General features: G+C 41.6%; 1 protein-coding gene across 1 annotated transcript in view; it reads right to left on the reverse strand.

Annotated features, from left to right (window-relative positions):
- MYO10 (myosin X) overlaps positions 1-21,661 on the reverse strand; it is a 163,772-nt gene that overhangs the window by 126,264 nt on the left and 15,847 nt on the right. The window contains exon 2 of the mRNA XM_027681799.1: positions 5,138-5,236. Coding sequence (XP_027537600.1) covers positions 5,138-5,236 — 99 coding nt within the window. The remainder of the gene's footprint in view (positions 1-5,137; positions 5,237-21,661) is intronic.

The following is a 21,661-nucleotide window of genomic DNA, read 5'->3' on the forward strand; positions in this document are numbered from 1 at the left end:
AAAACATGAACTCTCCTGGTATAACCACATGGTAACTTCAACATAATCCTATTGTTAACGCTAAAATCAAACAAAAGGAAACCTCCCAAACTAAGCAAAACAGAAAAAACAAACCCCAAACCTCAAACAAAGCCCAGGTCTAACTTTTCTGAATGAGGTCACGATGAGAAACTCTCCCAGCTTTCAAACCAGAAATTAAAAAAAGTGAAAGCCTCCATGGGAAACATACTTGAGCTGTGTTTAACAAGGAACATCTGTAGTCTTCCAGTTCCTGAGATGCAGAAATTCCGCAGAAGAGCCACAATAAATTAAACACACAGGAAAAAATACTTTTGTTGCTGACCAAACCATTTACAGGTGCCTCTGATTTGAAGCTAAGGATATGGAGCTCCACTCTGTTTGCTGACATAACACCATGCCGTGAAGGACTTCTTTGTAAATAAAGTTCACAGAAAGCTGGTTTAACTGACACAGTCTTTACTGGTGAAATATGACATCTGTTTTTAAAGAGCCTACATTTTTTGGATATTATCGTTCAGCTTCTTCTTATAACATTTGATGTAAAAGTTCCTCTCAGTTAGCTAAGCCAGTATGCGATTTCAGTGTCAGACTGAGGACAGTTTGGAGCAATTGATTCAACTTCTACTTCTCCCTGGATGAGTTTCTTCAGAGCAGATTTCCCCTACACACACATACATGTTATGTCTTACATATATATGTTTTTCCTTGCAAGGGAAGGGGCATTATTAAAAATGTGTGCTCTTAGGTGCTTTTCTGAAAGTCCCCAATTCTCAAAGGCTTAACACCAACCACCATGATTACATTAATAAAAATAAAAACCTGACACACTGACTATATTTATTGGTGTTACTTTTACATATATTTGGACGTACAAACAGAAGAAAAAGTAGAGAGTCCTAATTAGGAGAGAAGAAAAATGTTCTTGAAATCAATGCCATGCAACTTAACACGGGTCTTGAGAGATTTCATTTCCTCAAGCTTTTTGTATTTGCTGTCTATGCTTCCACTGCAGACAGTTTCACATGTGTCTGTACAAGTCAAGAGCACAATGTAGTCCTCTTTTTATCTGAAATAAAGTTCACATTATTCAGGAGAAAAAAAGAGAGAAACTGGAAAGAGGTTTTTTCTCAACGGAACCACTGATTACTGAACATACACAAGTAAGGCATTTCAAACAAAGCACACAGTGACAGCAGGGCTTTTAGGGTTTTATTTAAACATTCACTTGAGTACTTTATAAGCTTACACAACTTCATTAAAAACACCATAAGACAATGAGGAAACATCTGCTTTACTGTCAATAAAACCCTTAAGAAAGATTTTAACCCTAAAAACAGATGTAGCGAAAATACAATAACTGTAATGTCATCTTATATACTAACATATGTCTATACACACAAGGAAAGATTAGGACTTACTTTTTCAAGTCTAAGTGTTCACAGACTTCACTGACATACTTTTTATGCATATTCATAGACATGATGTTTCCAAAATATCAGGGACAAAGTCCTTCACCAGTTGTCTGCACACTAATGGAACAAAAAGCAAACAACACAACCCACCCACCCATCAACCAGCAAATGAGTTCAGCATCTTCTCTTCTGGAAAGCATGTGGCTTGTGCTTATAAAGAGAAAAACATTTACAATGTGAATTGTCTGCGCATCGTAACTTTTCAAGTCATTGCGGACTCTTTGTTTTGAAGGCCAGTCTGCAGAAAGCTTTTAAGAGGTACTCCAGAGCCAGCTGCAGCCTGACATTGTTACCGTGTGCTGAGAGAGGTTACATCTTTCATCTCCCGCTCCTTTATCATGGGCCAGGGTGCTGAAACACACACCTGATGTACTCTTCTCCTCCCTGCATTTAATGAGGCTTTCATCTACCTCCATATCGTGCCACGTTTCTCTTATTTTCATAAAGAGCTAAGACTTTTTCATAGCTATTTGCTCAGGGAAATCCAAACTTACAACGTGAAATTCCCCATTTTAGTAAACTATATCCTACGTATCAGATATTCCACGCAGCCTATCAAATCAGCTAGTTCTCATACAGAAGGTGACAACAGCAGAAGGCAGTATCACAGTTGCCTTTAATGACAATTAGCAATTGGATTGTTAATCGAAGCATTCAGGCAACACAAGAACACTCAAGGAGGAATTATATAACCATGTGATTAACCAGAAATTGCTATGCAACTTGCTAAAATATTGTTATATAATTCTAACCTCACACTGGGTAGGATTCCCTACAACCACTCCTTCAGCATACAATATGCTGCTAGAGGGTTTTGTGGCAAATTTATTTCCTCCACTCGCAACAGAACACAAAGAAAAAATGAAGAAGTAATATACTGTGCTATGAAATTTTCATTATTCTGCAAACTGATATTGGTAAAAACTTGAAGGCCAAACTCATAAAAGTAAAACCTGAGCCCAGCTCTGGCAATACACCTTCCTAGACCCACTGTCCTGTCAATCACATCTTCAGAAGTCAAGGAAAATGCTCAGTAAAAAGGTGAGAAGTGCAAAGTCTAGTAGAAGCTACTGAATCAGAGAAGATGGATAACAAAGCTGTGGTTTGATAAGGTCCCAATGCTTTCATCAGTTTGCCATTAGTCTTGAACATGAGCTCCAGCTGTCAAAATGATCTGGGAACCAATACCCCAACCACTTCAAACTGCAAACCTACTGAGGCTGCACTCGATCCCACTGCCTATCTCACTGATGAAGATTATAAACAGTCCTGGTCCCAGTACAGACCCCTGACAGATACCACTTGCCACCGATCTCCATCTAGATATTGAGCTGTTGACTACTACCATCTGGATGCAGCCATCTGACCAATTCCTCAACCGCCAAACAGTTCCTCCATCAAATCCATACCTCTCCAATTTAGAGAGAAGGATGTTGTGGGGGACCGTGTCAAATGCTTTAACAAGTCCAGATAGATGACATCCGTAGCCCTTCCTTTGTTCACTTCATCATTTTCCTCCTTCACTGCTAGGAGAGCAGCAATTTAACCGTGAGTACATTATATCTTGCTCATCAAAAGCCCCTTTGCAACACTGTCTGGTTCCTTTCCTGCCTGCAGAAAGGCATGTAAAGAAAGTAAGGGTTCTCTGGCCCTGAAAGACATGCTTTAATTTTTTTGGCCATGTGCCAGCCCCCACTTTCTGTTACTGTAAGGGAATACAACCATGGAGAGGCCACCTCTCTCCAGTAAACTACATAATCACTGACCTATGTGGAACAAGGCTCTCACACCCAGCAGCATTGCTTCAGCTTTGTCAGACACAATCATAGCAACTGACAGGCAACAGAACAAACTATTAAAACCAAGTTGCACATTCAGGTCACACAAAATGAATATTTTATTCACAAGGCTTTTAGTTTCCCCTATGCCTCCCCTCAAGGAGAAGATACAGGGTTCCACAGCCAGTGTCACTACCATAACTTTGAGTTTTTTGACAATGGTATGTCCTGTGCAGCTCCAGGCATGCTGGCATCAGATGGGACTCACCTTTCTCAGTGAGGGAGGAGAGTCTTTTCTCAGGAACTAGGGAGACTCATTGGCAGGGCTTTAACCTAGATATGATGGGGGAGGGGGACAGTATCACAATCATCTTTGAGAGGTCATGGAGATCAGGGGAGGTGTCTGAGGACTGGAAGAAAGCAAATGTCACTCCAGTCTTCAAAAAGGGCAAGAAGAAGGAACTGGGGAACTACCAGCCAGTCAGCCTCACCTTAATCCCTGTAAAGGTGAGGAAGTGCATCACTCTGGAGGCCATCTCTCTACCCACATGGAGGATAAGAAGGTGATCAGGAGTAGTCAGCATGCCTTCAAGTTAAATCATTTTTGACCAACCTGATTGCCTTCTATGATGATATAACTACCTGGATGGACAAGGGAAGAATAGTTGATATTGCCTATCTCTACTTCAGCAAGGCTTTCAACACTGTCTCTCATGAAATCCTCATAGGTAAACTCAAGAACTGTAGGTTGGATGAGTGAACAGTGGGATGGATTGAGAACTGGCTGAGTGGCAGATCCCTGAGGGTCATCATCAGTGGTATAGAGTCTAGTTGGAGGTCTGTCACTGGTGGTGTGCCCCAGGGTTCTATATTGGGCCCAGTGTTGTTTAACTTGTTCCTCAATTACTTGGATGAGGGAGTAGAGTGTCTCCTCAGCAAGTCTGCTGATGATACAAAACTAGAAGGACTGGCTGACACCTGAGGGCTGTGTGGTCCTTCGGAGGGACCTCGATAGGTGGGAAAGATGGGCAGAGAATATTCTGAACTTCAACAAGGGTAAATGCAGGGTCTTGCACCTGGGGAGGAATAACCCCATACACCAGTACAGGCTTTGGGCTGACCTACTGGAAAGCTGTGCTGTGGAGAAGGACCTGGGTGTCCTAGTGGACAACAAGGTGTTCATGAACCAGCAGTGTGTCCCGGTGGCCAAGAAGGTCAACAGAATCCTGGGATGCATTAGAAAGAGCATTCCCAGCAGGTTAAGGGAGGTAATCCTGCCCCTCTATTCAGCCTTGGTGAAGCCACATTTGGGGTACTGTGTCCAGTTCTGGGCTCCCCAGTACAAGACACACATGGAGCTCTCGGAGCAGGTCCAGCAGAGAGCTACTAAGTTGGTAAAGGGTCTGGAGAATCCCTCTTATGATGAAAGGCTGAGGGAGCTGGGCCTGTTCAGCCTCAAGAAGAGGCAACTGAGAGGGGACCCATTAATGTCTATAAATATCTAAAGGGTGGATGCCAAGAGGATGGAGCCAGGCTCTTCTCAGTGGTGCCAAACAATAGAACAAGAGGAAACGGGCAGGTGCACAGGAAGTTCCACCTAAACACAAGGAAAAATTTTACTGTGCAGGTGACTGTGCACTGGAACAGGTTGCCCAGAGAGGTTGTGGAGTTTCCCTCACTGGAGATATTCAAGAACCATCTGGATGCAATTCTGTGCCACATGCTCTAGGAAGACCCTGCTTGAGCAGAGAGTTTGGACCCGATGACCCACGGTGCCCCTTCCAACCTGACCAATTCTGTGATTCTCTGAAAAGCTTGTTACAGGAAAGGCAAAAAGGACAAAACATAGAGGAGCAGTGTCCATACCTGACCATAATCTGTCCTGAATACGACAACTCCTTCTGCACACGAATGAACAGTACTGGGATAATGCTGATTATTTTCTCGCAGCCAGACCCGAGACCCCTGCAATAAACAAAAGACAATTATAGATGACATAACAGAAAACTGGAAAAATAATTTCACTCAATATTTTCCTTTGGAAATACTTATCAAATAATAGGAGAGAAAGTGAGAGCAAAATCCAAATAAACAAGTGAAAGAAATAAAATAAAATAATCTTTTAGCAAGTTGGTTTCTGCTCAATCAGTAAATACAGAAGAACTACACTGAAGTGTCTTTTTTTTTTTTGTACAAGTTCCTCAATGCCAGCAAGAGCAGCTGGAGCCAATTCTCTGATTCTCTTAGTCATGTGCCTCATGTTAGCACACGTAAAATTACAGAGCGGTGTTGAATTTACACACAATTTAAAAGATCTTCCCCGAAGCCAGCTGGCTCCCTCCCTGTTTATTTTCAGCCTCTGTCAGGCACTCACAGCACTGCCATCTTTCACCTCTTTTCTAAAAACTACTTTGCCCTTTACAGGGTTCTCCTCTCTTGCCTGCACTACAATGCAGAGGATTAAAAAAACCCAACTGGTAGCAAGCAGGATTACAAAAGAACTGATATTTGCTTTTTGGACGTGAGGAGGCATTGGAAACACTATCAGTGAGACACCCAAATCAGTCTAGTACAGCAGGCAGAGCTTAATGTTGCATCTACCACCTGGCTGGTAGATGCAGCATTAGGAAAACAGAAATATCCAGCACTGAGAACAAGATAGGAGGACCACAGCTCATGCTGCAGCTGCAGAAAAAGCCACTCAAGCTGCTCCCGCGTAGGAGAAGTTCTTAACTGGTATGAAAACATTGAGCAGCAGCAACCCATGGTCTGATCTCCAACCCAAACTATACTCCCATTCTCTACAGACAGCTGGCTCCATATCAGAATGACAATATTTTATTGGCATTCAGAGAACAGAGATTTTTTTTCACCAGAGAAGTCAAATTATCTCCTAAAGAAAAAGTAAATGGGTGGTGAAAAAGTGCTGGGATATAGCCTGATAATCATAAGGTTGTGACTTTGGGTGTACAATCACCAAAAAAACCCAAGTAAAATAATTTTGCATGCTAGCATCCAAAGGCTGTCCTTGCCTGAATTTCTAAACACAGAAACTAGACCTACAGCCTTGTTAAGGCGGGGGGGGGGGGACAGAGTCCTGATTAACAATCAAGACAAACACAGCTTTTTATTTTTATTGCATATTTAAGGCAAGTGGCCTGTGAATCTACCATGGACTTCAGCCACATTACAAGTTACATATGCTTTAGATAATGCTGAATAAACATTATTCTTCTTTCTATGATGGGACAACAACAGCACTGAGACACACAATAATGTTCATGTCCCTTCATTGTCTTTCTGGTCCTTTGTTGGGCCCTATTCAGTATGTCCATATCTCTCCTACGCTGGGGAGCCCACAACTGGACACAGCATTCCAGGTGTGGCCTCACCAGAGCTGAGCAAAGGAGTAGGATCGCCTCCTTCAACCTGCTGGCAACCCTTTACTAACATGTCCAACAGTGATGCCTATAGAAACTTCATGAGATGCAATACTCCTGAGTTAACACGGGACACCAGAAGAAAGAATCTTCAGCCCATCAAACAATCTCATTCTATCTGACAACCTCTGTTTCATGTTTGAATATTTTGCTTTTATTAGTGGGATTATTCTGGCACAAAATGGAAGAACTACAAGATTGTTCAGATCACAGAAAATTTTTACTTCACTGGTCTTTTTTGCCTCAACCTAATAATCCCACAGAAGCAAGGCACAGCAAAGCTTTTCCCCCACAGTAAATAGCCAGTTTTGTTCACAAATTGTAATGGGTTTAATGATGGTGGCTACTATCACCATCAAGCTCTGGAGACATGATGGCTTAAGGGGGGGATGCACGTATTACTGTCACCCCAAGCAGCAAAGAGAATTCAGTCCCAGTCTTCCCATCACACAGAGAAATGCTTTTGCCAGCCTGCTGCTGGGCACTAAATGTCTTTATCAGCCAGTCTCCACCTTCTCATCCTAGGTGAGCTCAATCTATCTAAATGGATAAACAGCAAAAAAGCCTATTTATCAAAATGCAGTCAAGTTCTTCAAGTCCTTCAGGACAACAAACCCCATTATTCCACTGGTTTATTATTTGCCAGCATCTCAGAGCTCGAGTAACATGAAGTTTATGCTTTCAAGGGTAATGAAAAGCTTATAAATATTAAGCCGCAACAAAATTTGTCAAAACCTCAGCATTCAAAATAGTCTTTCACAAGGAGGAGAATGTTTTCCATCTTGAAATTAAATACTTAATGTTGCAAATTTTTTTTATGCCTATGAAGGGGAAAAGAAGGGGCCCACACAGAAGCCTTCACTTGGTTGGGTTAGTCCTATAATAAGATTTTAAAGCAGGGAAAAGGGTTGATTTAAACAAATGTACATTGTTAGGGGTCAATAGCTGCTATTCAGGGGAAGCTGGAACAATCCAGTTCACAAAGCCGGAGCCCTCTGGAATGCAAATACATGTTCCCTGGCAAGGTAGCTCTACAATGGGGTGTCTGTCCATGGGCCTTTCCCTCTGGGGGGGTGGCAAAACAAAAAGATATTGGCAGGAGATACCTCACCAGCTATGCAAGTTACAGCCACTGATCCAGCAGCCATCCCTCTGTGGTGCATGCACCAGTAACAAAATCTTCACCAGTAGTTAATTTATGGACAAGACTCAGAATACAGGACCATCTAAGGAAGGACTCTCCTCAACACACATGGCAGCACATTACATTGATCTCATCCTCTTTTGCAGGGAGAAGCCTGGTGACTCGGGTTACTCCAGAGCTCCCCGACAAGCCATCCTTCTGTGGCAAGTGAGCAAAGAAAGCCATGGAGCACTAACTACAGCCCAATGTTTTTTATTTCCATGAAGCAAGGTTGTAAAAATACTTGAAATAGTGTTTGGAGAAGAAGGGCTGTATGCCATCATTTCCGCAGCAAATACGTTTCTCCTGACTGCAAAAGGGAAAGGAAATAGCTTTGCAAATCTCACAGCTGTAAGACCACCTGGAGAAGTTCTGAGTCCCTCTACCTCGTAGATTTTGCTGGTGAATGTGCAAACGCTACTTCCTACCTTCCTTGTCTATCTGTTCTTAGAGATAATAAAAATCCTTTCCTTTTTTACTTTCTACTGGACATAGATACACTGAAAATCACATATCATACCTTATAATGTGAGATCCTCAATGCAGTTGATTCAAAACAGTTAAAACTGCTTTAAATTAAGAGCAATAAATGTAGGTTATGCTGCATCTGCATTCAAAAAGCACGTCACTATTAGGGCTTGGCAAAGTAAAAGGAACAATAGTCAATATGTTTTGTTTATGCACCTCAGTAGCTTGGCTCTGAATACAAAGTTTGAGAGACAGGAAGAGAAGCTATTAACTAGGTCAAGCTGGACATAGCTTTTTAATACAAAAGATAACCAAAACCACATTTATTTTCGTTCTTTCTCCTTCCTAATTCACAGACAGATGACGATCAAGGAGGGGTCACAGAAAGAAAGAAGCCATCCAGAAAAAAACCCATAACTGCTAATTTTATATTAATAAACAGTTTTTGTTCTGAAAACTCACCCTTCATTGTTGCCTTAGAACTACTGAAAACACTTAAGTTTAGGTACCTGAAAACCTTAACATGCCAAGTGCCTGGCCAAACTACTAAGTGGAAACTCAGTGGAAAATTCACTGGAAGCTGGATATCCCCCACTGACTTCAACTCAAGTATAAAGCATTCATCCTCTTGAGTAGAAGACCAGACCTATTCTTCCATATATAAGTCCAGGGAAACAAGCAGTAATGGCCATTGTCTGATGTATTGCTCTTTAATTCAGAGTATTGGTCTAGATGCCCTCCTTTGCACTGCCTGGCTTCCCTGGTGCAGCTTTCCTCCATGACAAAAGGCTTTCACAACAGCTGGAGGTCAGCAGTAGCTGAATATGGAAACTACCATAAAAGCCTGTGCTTACTACTGCCACACGACACACAAAAGGGAAATAAACAAATACTCCAGAAATTGCTTCAAGACAGTGACACCAATTGGCTCCGTTCCTCACCAGCCAGGCTACCTCCCCTCCCCCAACAGTCAGGAATTGGCAGGTTTTATTCAGGATAGGGTGAGAAGGGATGGACAGAGTTACAGAGGACTATTCAAACTCTGTAGATAGTGAGAGAGAGCTCAACTTTAGAAGGTATTTGAGAACGCAATCTAAGTTTCAGTACTTTAAACTCAATTTCGTGTACTGATTACCTACATAAATCTAGGCACATACTTAATCCAGCTGAATGGGGTAAAATTAATTTTTAAACCCCTACAGCACTATTCACAATTTCCTCAGAAAACACAGGGGTAAAATACTAACACCTTTCTCTCAACAAATTTAGTTCTGCCTCTTGAACAGCACTACTTTGCTTTCCTGTTTTAAAGCACAACAAAGCCATGAAGATGTTTCCAGGGGATATAAGGTCAGTTTAGGGGGAGACTGGTTTCCTGCAGAACAAAATCTCCTTGAAAATTAGATGTTTCTGTTATCTGTCAAACTCCAATATCAGATCAAAGCACCAGCTCTCCCACTCCTGAGGTCTGTGCAACAGCTGCCGATTAACCTTGAACAGGCTCCATCTCCTTCTGTTTCAGTAACTGGAGATAGCGCAGCACCAGTAATGGTATATGACTTTAAAAACAAGAAACTGGATTAAAATATATATTATTACTGACTTTAAAGGGAACCAGAATAAATTTGTACCTTCCTCAGCCCATTGAAGGCATCAGCAGTTCTTACAAGGCCACTACTTCATATAAGATAGTATTTTTTATATACATTTAAAAAAAACCCCAAACAACAGCAAAAAAAAGAAACTGTCTTCCAATTATGCCCAACACAAACAGCACACAGACATTACCCTGAACATAAGCAGGTGGAAGAGCATGCTCCTCCTCATCTGCTGTTGAATGTGAAGGCACCCATCACTAACAGATCTCACTCAAAAGCCAAAAAGCAATTCCATCAAAAAGCAATCTTACTTCTCTGCTAGAGCTCTGAAGATGTGATTGACAGCTCCTGAGGACAACAGATTGCCACACAGATAGGAAACAGCAGCTTATCATGCACTCAAAAGCAAATCCAGCAAGAAGATACCATCAGTTTTGGGGAGGGGGAGAGAGTTACTGGTATTCCTACAGCCTGAGTCATGGCTTTCATAAGAGATTCACTTATTTTGACAAGTTTTGCAAAATACTTTTTTTCACTTTCAAGACTGCCTAACCTATACCGGCACAACTGCAAAAACATGACAATGCAGGAGTTTGGAAAGCCTATTGTCATTATCAGTTGTGGTCAAGTTAGATAGGCTGCTAGAAGACAACAGGTTTTTCATGCCTGCAAATTTAGGTAAATAAATACCAGTTTCTGTGCAGTTGAGACAATGACATTTCTGATTAATTACAACATTAAAAATCATTGCTCCAAGTACTACTTGGCAACCAACCATAAATAAAACTGCAAAAATGAGAAATCAGGGAAGCAGGAACACATACAGCAACTTTATCTACTGGATCCACAGTTTCAAGTCCCACTCTACATTATCATCAAGATCATCAGCAGGTATCATAGACTTGCCTGGCATATGGCACTGCCTCCACCACTCTTCTCCCTCCACCTTAGCTTGGAAGGAGTAGGCAGGATTTTAATCTGCTAAAACTCAGTAAGGAAGATAAGTAATTCAAAAAGACAACATGAGGGTGAGGAGAAGGAAGATGGGACAGGTACTGATGATAGCAATGAGATGTAGGGAACGTTTGGGAAAAGAGCTCAGGGCCACCGTACATCTTTCCCTCAGCATCTATATTGGAGCGGCGGGGAACAGTGGCCAGGCAAATGATAGACTTCCTGGTATATTCATGGTCATCTTAAAAGTAGAATGCAATTCTCTCCCCTTATTTGAGCTCCTAAAGAGGAATATACAATATTCGGAAAAAAACCCTTAAAATTTACCCTGAGAACCAACAAGCCCTAACTCTGCCTCCTCAGATTTCAACAGGAGTGGCAGTTCTGTCTTTGATGACAGCACAGTTTTGCCAAGCACTCATATTTTTTTCAAAAACACATTTTTTAATTAGTTGCAGTCATGACTACAAATGTGAAAAAACACAAACAAAACAAAACAAAAAACTCAATAAAACCAAACACGGAACCATAAAAACCTACAAAACTTAAATTCCTTAAAATCAAGTGAACTTAATCACAAATCTGTATTGATATATTTTAATGTCAACAGGTATTTTAAGGAAGACAGAATCGAGGAAGGACAGTGTGCAAAAAAGCAGCAGGGGAAGAGAGATCCTCCACTAAAAACCGTTCACTGAAGCCTACAGCAATACAGCAAGAGTAGTCATCCCAGCACAACTGCCCAAACAAGCCAATTTAAATCACTGCTAGCTTCTGCTAACGTACTCTTTTCCATATTGTCTAGTCAGCTGTTACACTGCTGTGCATCTCTATCACTGACTCAGGGAAAAAGATGACATCCTGCCAAAGTGCCTGTAGCTCATCCACCATGCTTGGTTATGCCTGGCAGTACCCAGTCCAAAAGCTTCCAGTTTGGCAATGTTTTGCTTATGCTACATGACATGCTTATAAACTCACATCAAGGGGAAGAAGGATTTCTAAATCCTCATATGTGAAGTCCTGCTAGCACTCTCTTCTCACTACCTCCTTAAACGATCCTCTTGGGACTAGGGTTTCAAAAACCGAAGAAGTGAAGTGATGGTAGAAATATCTTCTTCACTACTCTCTTTACTGGGGCTCAGCCACACAACTTCACTCTTCTTCAGAAGCTTTGCCCTTAAAAACTCCCAGGTACCAAATTAAATCATCTGCCACAGGTTGCTAATGGTCTCAAAACAACTTTTCACAAGTTTTGTAAAACACCCAAGAATTTTCTTCCACCTTCTTCTTGCCTCTCCTGCCTGAGCTTTTTCCTGCTTTCCCCCCCCCTCTTCTTCCAAGCTCCGTATTTGCTTGAAATTAAAACTCAGGATTTTGGAGAGACTCAGTTTCTGCTTTGGTGCGGTGAGACTTAGCATGACTTTATTCCAAGGCTAAGTGTGAAAAGGAGTGAGAAAAGAGAATAATGGACCAGTCACCCACAGTTCTTTCATTCATTTATTTTATTAATAGAAATACTGATCACTGAAAATAGGAGAATTTTATATGCCAGCTCATAACCTCTTTTCCTAAGTTGTATTGATCCCTTCACATTGAATTTACAATAGATGATTCAGTAGGCTTCATTTCACTTTGCAGCTTTGCTCTCACAATATGATCGTTTCAAATCTCTCTCTCGTCACAGGGACACAAGTATTAAAAGTATGTAATTGCACTGAATTATTTCTTTATGCTACTAGTTCATGCTTCAGTTTGGCTTTGTGGGGTTTTGTTTGTTTGTTTGTTTGTTCTTTGTTGTTTTTTTTAATCAATATAATTTTGGCAAGTTATATTGGTTTTACCCTACAAACATCAGAACCCTTTGCTAACTTTTGCAAAACTACCATGTCCTACAGACGTCAATAGGACCCTCTATATGGGTAAACATCTGTAGAGTAAGGACTTACTATGTTTAATACCTAATTGAATGAAGAAACCAGGAGGAACAGATGACAAACACTGGACAGTTGGTAAATTAGGATGTGCTGTTGGACCTATTCAGTAGCATTTTCAACACCTGTTTCAGCCTTGCCTTTCTGAAGGCCCATCTGTGTGATCTGACCCCACGCTGAGGAACAAAACCCAGTTACACTTTAACCACAAGGAGTTGAGGGGTTTGGGCTGCACTGGATTCTGGACAAGCACCTCTTCGCAACACCAGCTCCAACAGCTAAGACAGCTCCGCAGCCCAGCAGCCTGCTCCATGCATGTGTGGTCCCCCAGGGCGGGCACAAGGCAGCACACCACAGCTCAAGGGCAGAAAGAGGAGCCTAGAGAAGCTTTTTGAAGAATAAAACGTGTCATGTCTACACCCAGCCAAGAAAACGTGGTTTTCTGGCCTGCAGCAAGTGACTGCAGCAACTGGGTAGCAGCACCACTGAGGCTCATTTGGGAAGCTTGGGCAGACGTTATCAGAGTTGCAGTATCATACAGAACAAGTCCAACACGGGTTATGAAACAATTTGAGGTGGTGGGGAACCAGTACTACATTCCCAGGACACAAATATCCTTAAAAATTAAATAAATAAAAATTAATACTAAAAATCCAGGAGGTAAGCAAATTGCTTTGGGGAATCACACCCCTCTTTGTCTGAAGCCCACCTATGCATCCTGGTTTCTAGGAAAATGGGATGATGGGATGATCCTTTGCCAGAGCAAATTCGCCCCAATGAGTGGCCGGCAACACAGTACCCTTCTGTGCTCTCCCTTCTTACCTTTTGTGCTTCGGGTGAACATAGAAAAAGCTGATGCTGCCACTGAAGTCCTAAGCTGGAAGGCTAATGTTAGCAACTTCCCACACTAATTTGTACACTGCAAACCACAATAATCACTGAGCAACTCCAAATTGCCTGTCTGGAGATCACCTGATGAAAACATAACCAGTTAAGTAAAACCTAATGGCACACTTTATCATTACAGGGCAGAGCACTGGCTTATTCCCATGCACCTGAGGCAGAAAGGCTGGCAAACACAGCCCACACATACAGGGAGCATGGGGGATGCAGAGGTACGCTGCTGTGCCTGGTAAGCATTGCCTGAGCTCAGTCTTAGCTCCTCATACAGCACATGCATGACCAGCCTCCCCACGGGAAAGATTTTGTGCTTTTTATGGTGCGTAATATCTGATGCCTTTTGCCCTCTGACTCTATGCAGCTCACTGCCTTGCATACAGCAATGAAATGCACATCTTAAAAAACAAAAGCGAGCAGGCAACAGTGTTTTAATTAAATCCCAACAGTATATGAACGGCACTCACAACCCACTAAGTAACAGGTATTGTAGTTCTACACAGAAAAGCGCAAACATTTCCTGGACTTATGGGAGCTTCAACCAACATGACAGAAGTAAGCACCTAAGAATAATCTGGGTATACACTGTTCAAATAGATATTCTCAATTTTCAGAAGGAAGGGAGTGACGGGAAAGAGCTAAAGGGTGACCCTCGGATTTCCCAGCAGACCTGTAAAGAGACACACAAGTCTACACAATAGGAGAAAAAGAGTTTATTCCACTTTCCATTTATTTTAGAATTCATTTGCATTCACGGCAGTTGAAAAAAGGATACTAACAGGACTCTGTGAAATTATTGCACCTCTCTACAGTCCTGAAGAGTGTCCTTTCTTCTGCTGGATCCCAAATTCATATATTTGCAGAAAGGAATTTGAGTGGTCTCAACAAAAGGCCTTGGGCTAGGAGAGCTGGGGAAAAAACTTCAGTTTAAGAAGCAAATGGGACATCACCGATGTGGAGTGCCCTGCCTAAGCCAGAGAGACCATACCCTGATGCTATCAAGCATCTGCAGAAGACCTATTGTGTTTTATCTCTTCTTTTGTGTTACCTGTTCCCTCTATGTAATTCCCCTAAGATAAAGTGGGTTTTCCTCTATGGTGTGTGTTAAGACCCCAAAATTTGTAAATCTGGGTTTCCCCTTTACCTCATCTCTGTAAAACCCCCAATTGTGATAGGCTGACCCCCCGATGAACATGTAAACCCCTCCATGAATATGTAGTACCCCAGACCCATAAAATACCAATTTTTGTACAAAGAAGATTGGGTGGCAGTAGTAGAAGAGAAATTTAATACCAGTCCAGTCTCTTTCTCAGCTGTTGCACAATGTGAGCAGAAGATTGTCAATCAGGGCTAATCTCCGCTTTCCCAGGGGCAATGTGATACCAAAGTCAGCTGCACAGGTGCCATTTTACACCACTGTAATACAGACAGAAGGTGCAATTTCATAAAAAAGACAGTTTGGGATCTGTATCAAAGGAAAATTTGGCAATAAAGTTTATATATTGGGTAAAATTAGAAATCCATGGAATTCAGATAAAAGGCAGTGTTTCCAGCAAGCACTTCAAACACTTTTGCATTTTATCAACTTTAAACTTTTCTCAGATACAGAGTGATGCTTTGCAAGGCTTCCCACTAAAGAGCCTTGTCACTGCTCATGAATACCAATGGTATGCAGCAGTTGCAAGGTAAAAAGCCAGCCTGAAACACTGAATTCATTATACTCAGCCACTCAAGGTCACAACCCTCTGAAAAACAATCTCCTGCTTTTTTGCTTACTCCACTTCTCCCTGACCAGATACATTTCCTTCTAGTAACGCTACTCTTATAAGCATATCTGTTTTGATTTTTCTGCATTTGAGAATCTATAAAATGAAGCATCTACAGGGCAAGTCATCCAAGTCATTATAGCAAGTCATTATTTCTTTTATTGGCATTTTTCCTATACATGACATAGAAAAAATTTACTCCTTTGAAGTTTATTCACCACTAAACTGTCAGGAGTAAACACTTTTAGTAGGAAACATAAAAACAAAGCACGTATTTCATATCAGCAAACCCTCTCTCCTCCTGCCATAGATTTGCACACCATATGCTGGACTGAACTCTGTAATTTCATATTGTTCCATTTCACATCTATAGACAAACTCCTGAGGCAGGTCATACAAAGCAGCTCACAGGTTCCTTGGATGTGCAGTGACACACCTTTGCTCATGGCTTGCAGCACCTTTCCAAAGAAGCTTAAAATCTGCACTCCACTTTTCAACAGAAAGGTGCGGCATGTTTCCTCATCTGCAGGCACACCTAGAGATTTGACACATTCCCATTCTGCATCCTTGTTTTCATGACAGGGATGGACATTTACTGTATGACTCTGGCACGGATTTTTTTTTTCTTTCTTCAATGCATATTTACAAAAGCTGATAATTGTCAAAAGGAAAACTGGCTACCTCAACCTAGTACTAGTGGCAGGAGTAGAAGAGGCAGAAACACAGAGAAGTTGTTTCTGTAATTTTTTTCTTTAGCACACATGCATGTTTTACTGTGCAGCAAGTTGTAGAAGATTTAATCCAAAACTAAGGCACAAAGCCATTAGAAGAGCTTAACCAAACAGAAGTAATTTAAAGCATTATCACCTGACAAACAGGTATTTATCCCAGAGATAAATGTACATGAAGTACAAGGAAATGCATCTGGGTTGAGACTCTCTTCTAGTTTACTGTGTCCAGTGTGCAAAAGCATATTAAAACCAGTGTTGAACAGCTGAATGCCTCTCAGCAGGCAAAGGACCTCCTCAGCCAAGTGATCTTGACACTGTTATCTCCCAGAGGTGCATCATTCATATATCAAGGTGGGAACCCCTTGCATGTCAGCTCTTCCCATTAGTCAAGGGAATTAGCTCAAGTTAGCAATGAAGCATCACTGCAGCAGAGAGGGAGAAGTTTTTTTTCTCCACACTTCTCCAGGATCAGGTCTGAAATCAGATCAGATCACTCTTTGCTAATTGACTTGACCTACCCGGGTCGAGATGCCAAACTGAACCACAGAGGAGATCCTGCTTCCTTCACACAAAGACCTGCCAGCTGTGACTGATAGTCACATCTCCCCCAGCCTGGAAGAACCTGCAAGTGCCAGCTGTGGAAAGCTGTGCTTCCCCAGATTAGAAAAACAGATGCGAGACCAGAGGAAGACATGTCAGGAACACAGCTGCTTTGAGACAGAGATATATGAGACAGAGGAGAGCCACGAAGATGATCGGGGGGATGGAACAACTCTCCTATGAAGACAGACTGAGTTGGGGTTGTTTAGGATGGAGAAGAGAAGACTCTGAGGAGACCATTTTGTGGTTTTCTAGTACCTAAAGGAGGCCTACAGGAAAGCTGGAGAGGGACTTTTTACAAGGGCATATAGAGAAAGGACAAGGAGGAATGGCTTTAAACTGAGAGAGGGCAGGTTTAGATTAGATAAGAAAAAAATTCTTCATTGTGAGGGTGGTGAGACACTGGAACAGGTTGTCCAGAGAAGCTGTGGATGCCCCATCCCTGAAAGTGTTCAAGGCTGGGTTGGATGGGACTTTGAGCAACATGGTCTAGTGGAAGGTGTACCTGTCCAGGGGAGGGGGGGCAAGGGGGATGCGCGGAGGGGAGATTGGAACTACCTGATCTTTAAGGCTTGCTCCAAACCAGACCGTTCTATCACCGTTGAAAGGTGAAACTGAGCAGACTTTAAGTGTGGTGAAAGTAATGAAATGGCAGCAGAGGTGTGACGTGTTTGTGTGTGAAGTATCTTTGTGGAGAGTTCAGCATGTGCCAACAGGCAAGGGATCGTGCTGCTAGCAAAAGCATAGCCAAAAGCAAGCTTCTCTTTCCACTCTAGGCACCTTGTCTTCAAGAGGTAGACATATTTCAATATTTCACCCAATACCTCAGATTACCCACAGACTAAGACAGAATCATTTAGGAAAAGACCTCTAAAATAATTGAGCAATAAACCATGTCCCTAAGTGCCACGTCTACATGTATTTTAAGTACCTCCAGGGACGGTGACTCAATCACCTCCCTGGCACAACTTGAGGCTGTTTCCTCTTGTCCTATAGCTTGTTTCTTGTGAGAAGAGACCAACCCCCACCTGGCTACAACCTCCTTACAGGCAGTTGTAGAAAGATACCTCTATCAGGCAACAGATAGACAACGTACACAGATCATACAACAACTTTAAGTCTGACAAAAGCAAGCTTTTCTCCCATAAGGAAACTGCTTCAGAAGATTTACATATCCCTGCTCTGTATTTCCCAGCTTCCCCCCCTCCACACCCTGCCACCCAAAAGGTATGCTTGGAAGCTATGAATCAAGACAGTGGACAGCAGGTTTTCACAAGCAATCCTCATTGACCCTAAAGCCCAGGGAACCATGACTTTCTCTTAGTTAGCTCTGAAAGTGTGTCTACTGAGCAGCACGAACCTTTGCAGGGCAGTTCATTTTACTCAGCAATGAATTACATCAACCAACTCTTCTGTAAACATCAGCCCAGACAATTCCATAAACATCTGCTTCCCACAGTGTGGTACAGTTCCCCAGTCTGTGAGACCTGGGAGGATGTTGCAGGCTTTCCATCACAAGGATGCTTTAAATTATCTGTAAAGAATGTGACTGCACAATAATTTCAAGTCAAATTAAAAGGGTGACTAAATTAAAAAGCACTCAAAATGGAGTATTAATGATTCTTCAATTCCCAGAGAGAGAGGCCCTTTTCCTTAAATAATAATAAAAAAAACCCAAACCCTAAAAGCAGAAGAAAAACCCCAAACAAAACTCAGAGTATATGGACTTCACAGTATGCCTGCACAAGCTCAAACTGGGAATTTTCCATGACTGCTTCACATAGTGCACATTAAAACATATTTAATTGTACTTACAATCAGATTTTTATGGCACTAAAGAATGCAAGTCTAAAACAAATTTAAATGTCTTCCTCTGCCTAAACACAGTCATAGTATCTTTTACTACTTTTCATACTAATAATGAAGTCATTTCTCATACTACCATGCTGTGAGTCAACAAAACAGCTATTTGTTCTGTTTAGGTGGTTTTTTATTTCTTTTTTTTTTTTCAGTAATTCTTAGGTAAAATAAAATTACCTAAACACTGCTGAAGAAACAACTTTTCCACAAACACTGAAGCATGGAATTGTGCAAAGAGAAGCATTTTTGGCAAATTACTGGAGAACAGAAGAGGATTCAGGAAAGCCTCCTCAGCCAGAAAGAGCACATGCTTGATTTCAGCTGATGTGAATGTGACCCACACTCAAGAATGAATGAGTGTTTCTTCAGGCCAGACCTCCTCTGGGAAAACTGCTCCAATTTGGTCACCTGGAGGGGTACTTATGCCAACTGAATTAGTCTCAGAAGTGTCATTTCAAAAAAAGTGTTTTTTTTTTTTTTAGGCATGTTACTAAATACATTCAGACAGCTTTAGCTGAAATTGTATATTTACTCTTCAAAAAATAAAAAAATCAGTCTGTTATTACTAATCTCAGACTGGTAAAACATCTGAGAAACACCTTGCTCATTATTACTAGAAAACTCAACCACACAAGATAGTTCTGCTGAAGCTGGTGCCTCTGCAGCGCTCCTGAACTCTAGGACAGTAGTAAACATGAAAAGCCACTTACGCTTTACTCCAAATAAATGTTGCAGTAGCAACGTGTTCCTCCACTGCCAACTCCATATCAACTTTCTCCAAGCTTTTATTTGGCTGGTCAAAAAGATTTGGCTTAAATAGAACCAATTTTCTTTTTAAAGAAGTCATAAATCATCATCTCAAAATAGAGCAATAACTTTCTGCTTACCATACATACTATCTTTAACCTGTGATGCAGCATATAAAATACTTCATTCTGCAGGGAGGAACAGAGATTTCCTTGCCTGTAAGGAAATTAATTTTGAGTCCTCTGAGTTCCACACCATTTTCATGTGTGCAGTGGAAAATATTGCAAGCCACAGGGACTATGTGCTTACTCCTTCTCCAAGCAAGTCACCCAGAACTTGGCCCCTTGCTTAGCACAGGCAGTAGATCTGATTTTATTTCCATTGGTGCAAGCTCTCAGGGAGGGCAAGAGCTTTATGCACTACACCTCTCTACCCAGGAAAAAGGAAAAAGATATTGGAAATGGAAAACCCTGTAGTGTTTTGCAACTGGACAACCACCACAGCAAAAGCAGAGTGAATTACTTCTTGAGGGCTGCAAGTCTGGCAGATGCAGCAATGCAGTTTAAATCATTCACAACAGCATTCACATGACATCACTTTCCCCCTTGCTCAGTCTTCCTACAAGTTCCCTGTTGTTTCAAGTATCAACTTGTCTTTATTTTGAAGAAGTGACTATAATTTCATCATAATTCTAGCTGCTCACTCATGAGACAGTTTAATTCTGGCAGCATGTTTATCACAGAACATAGATCTTTGAAGAGAGCAGCAACACAACATTGTTTTGGTCACGTTTTCAGCTCCCTTTCATCTTCCGACAGACACGAGCATGTTTGTTTATGCGCAAATGTCACCACCAGAACTTTTGTGTCTATTTTCAGATATACACATGCTTTCATGATGTTTTCTTCTCCTAGGAATTAAATCCACACCTCATATTCACATAAGCAAGATCCCAGGAAAACTACAGAATCTAGGCCCACAGCTAGAAGTATGAAGAGACATATGCTCCATTTTTATTCCTCCAGATCCCATTAAGACCTTTCTCAAACATATTCAACTTCCAGAGGTAATACAAAACTTCAGCCAACTTGCAAGAAGCTTGTTTGTTTTTTTTTTTAACCTTAATATGCTGTACAAGTCTTTCCCTCAGATAAAATCATATCCATTTATTTTTTGTCTAAAAATGATTTATGGACAAGTTTACAGAAATAAAAGATGTGATTCATGCAATGATTCTTCTCTTGTGAAAGAAAGCTTCCAGCACAAGTTTTCCCCAGCAAGTTGATTCTCGAATACTCAAGACTGAGCATAGGCTGGTGACGGATCACCCCGAGAGCACACACAACCACACCTGCTGTTCCCGAGGCAGCTGTATGAGTAACAGGGACCATGCGCTTCCACAGGTGTGGAACACTGCTTGCCCTGTAAAACAGTTACTACTTTACACAATAATGTATAATGTCATATGCAGCTTCTTCCTGCTCATTTTGAGAAAAGAGAAACATCCAGTTTTTCTTTAAGTCTATTTTCTGCACCATGTCTCCAACTTGGGACTTTTTCGAGTCTTCACTACAAAAAGTGAATCTGCACTACAAAAGCTGCTAGGTGCAAATATTCTGCCCTCAACACATGCCATGCCCTGCATCAGTTAGGAGATAGCTTGGTGGCTTCATCAAAAAAAATTAAGTAGAAATAAGAAACCGACTTCTGGCTTTCCAGGAATATGTCTGCAATCAAAGCAGCTCTACAGTCAATGTACAAATCAACGTATAATGATCCTGAGAGGGGTTAAAAAGTGGTGGTTAGACAAGTCATCCATTAACAAAGCCAAGTCTGTGGAAAGAGCATAGAGACTCAATTGTGCCAGAAACCTCCTGCCTTTGTCCCCGATGGGATGGACATGGATGAGGAGGCCACACCAGCATTGCCTGGTAAAGGGTAACATGGCAGCAGGTCTTGCGTGGGGCTGTGCCACCCACTGTTACCCACCTGGCAGCTATGGCAGCAATGCAGAGAGGTACTGCGGTGCACATCTCAGTAAGCGTGAGGGCAGATTTGCAGAAGCTATGCTTGAACCAGGATCACTACTATGTAAATATAATTTGTATCAAGATCAGCAGTAATTACATCCTGGATTTGAATAATTTTTTTCCTGATTACTGCTAAGTGGATTTTTGGGGGTTTTCTGAGTCCCAACAGGGATAGTATTCACAGA

Source organism: Neopelma chrysocephalum, unplaced genomic scaffold (assembly GCF_003984885.1).
Source record: "Neopelma chrysocephalum unplaced genomic scaffold, ASM398488v2 Primary Assembly neopelma1_22b, whole genome shotgun sequence".
Classification (NCBI taxonomy): Eukaryota; Metazoa; Chordata; class Aves; order Passeriformes; family Pipridae; genus Neopelma; species Neopelma chrysocephalum.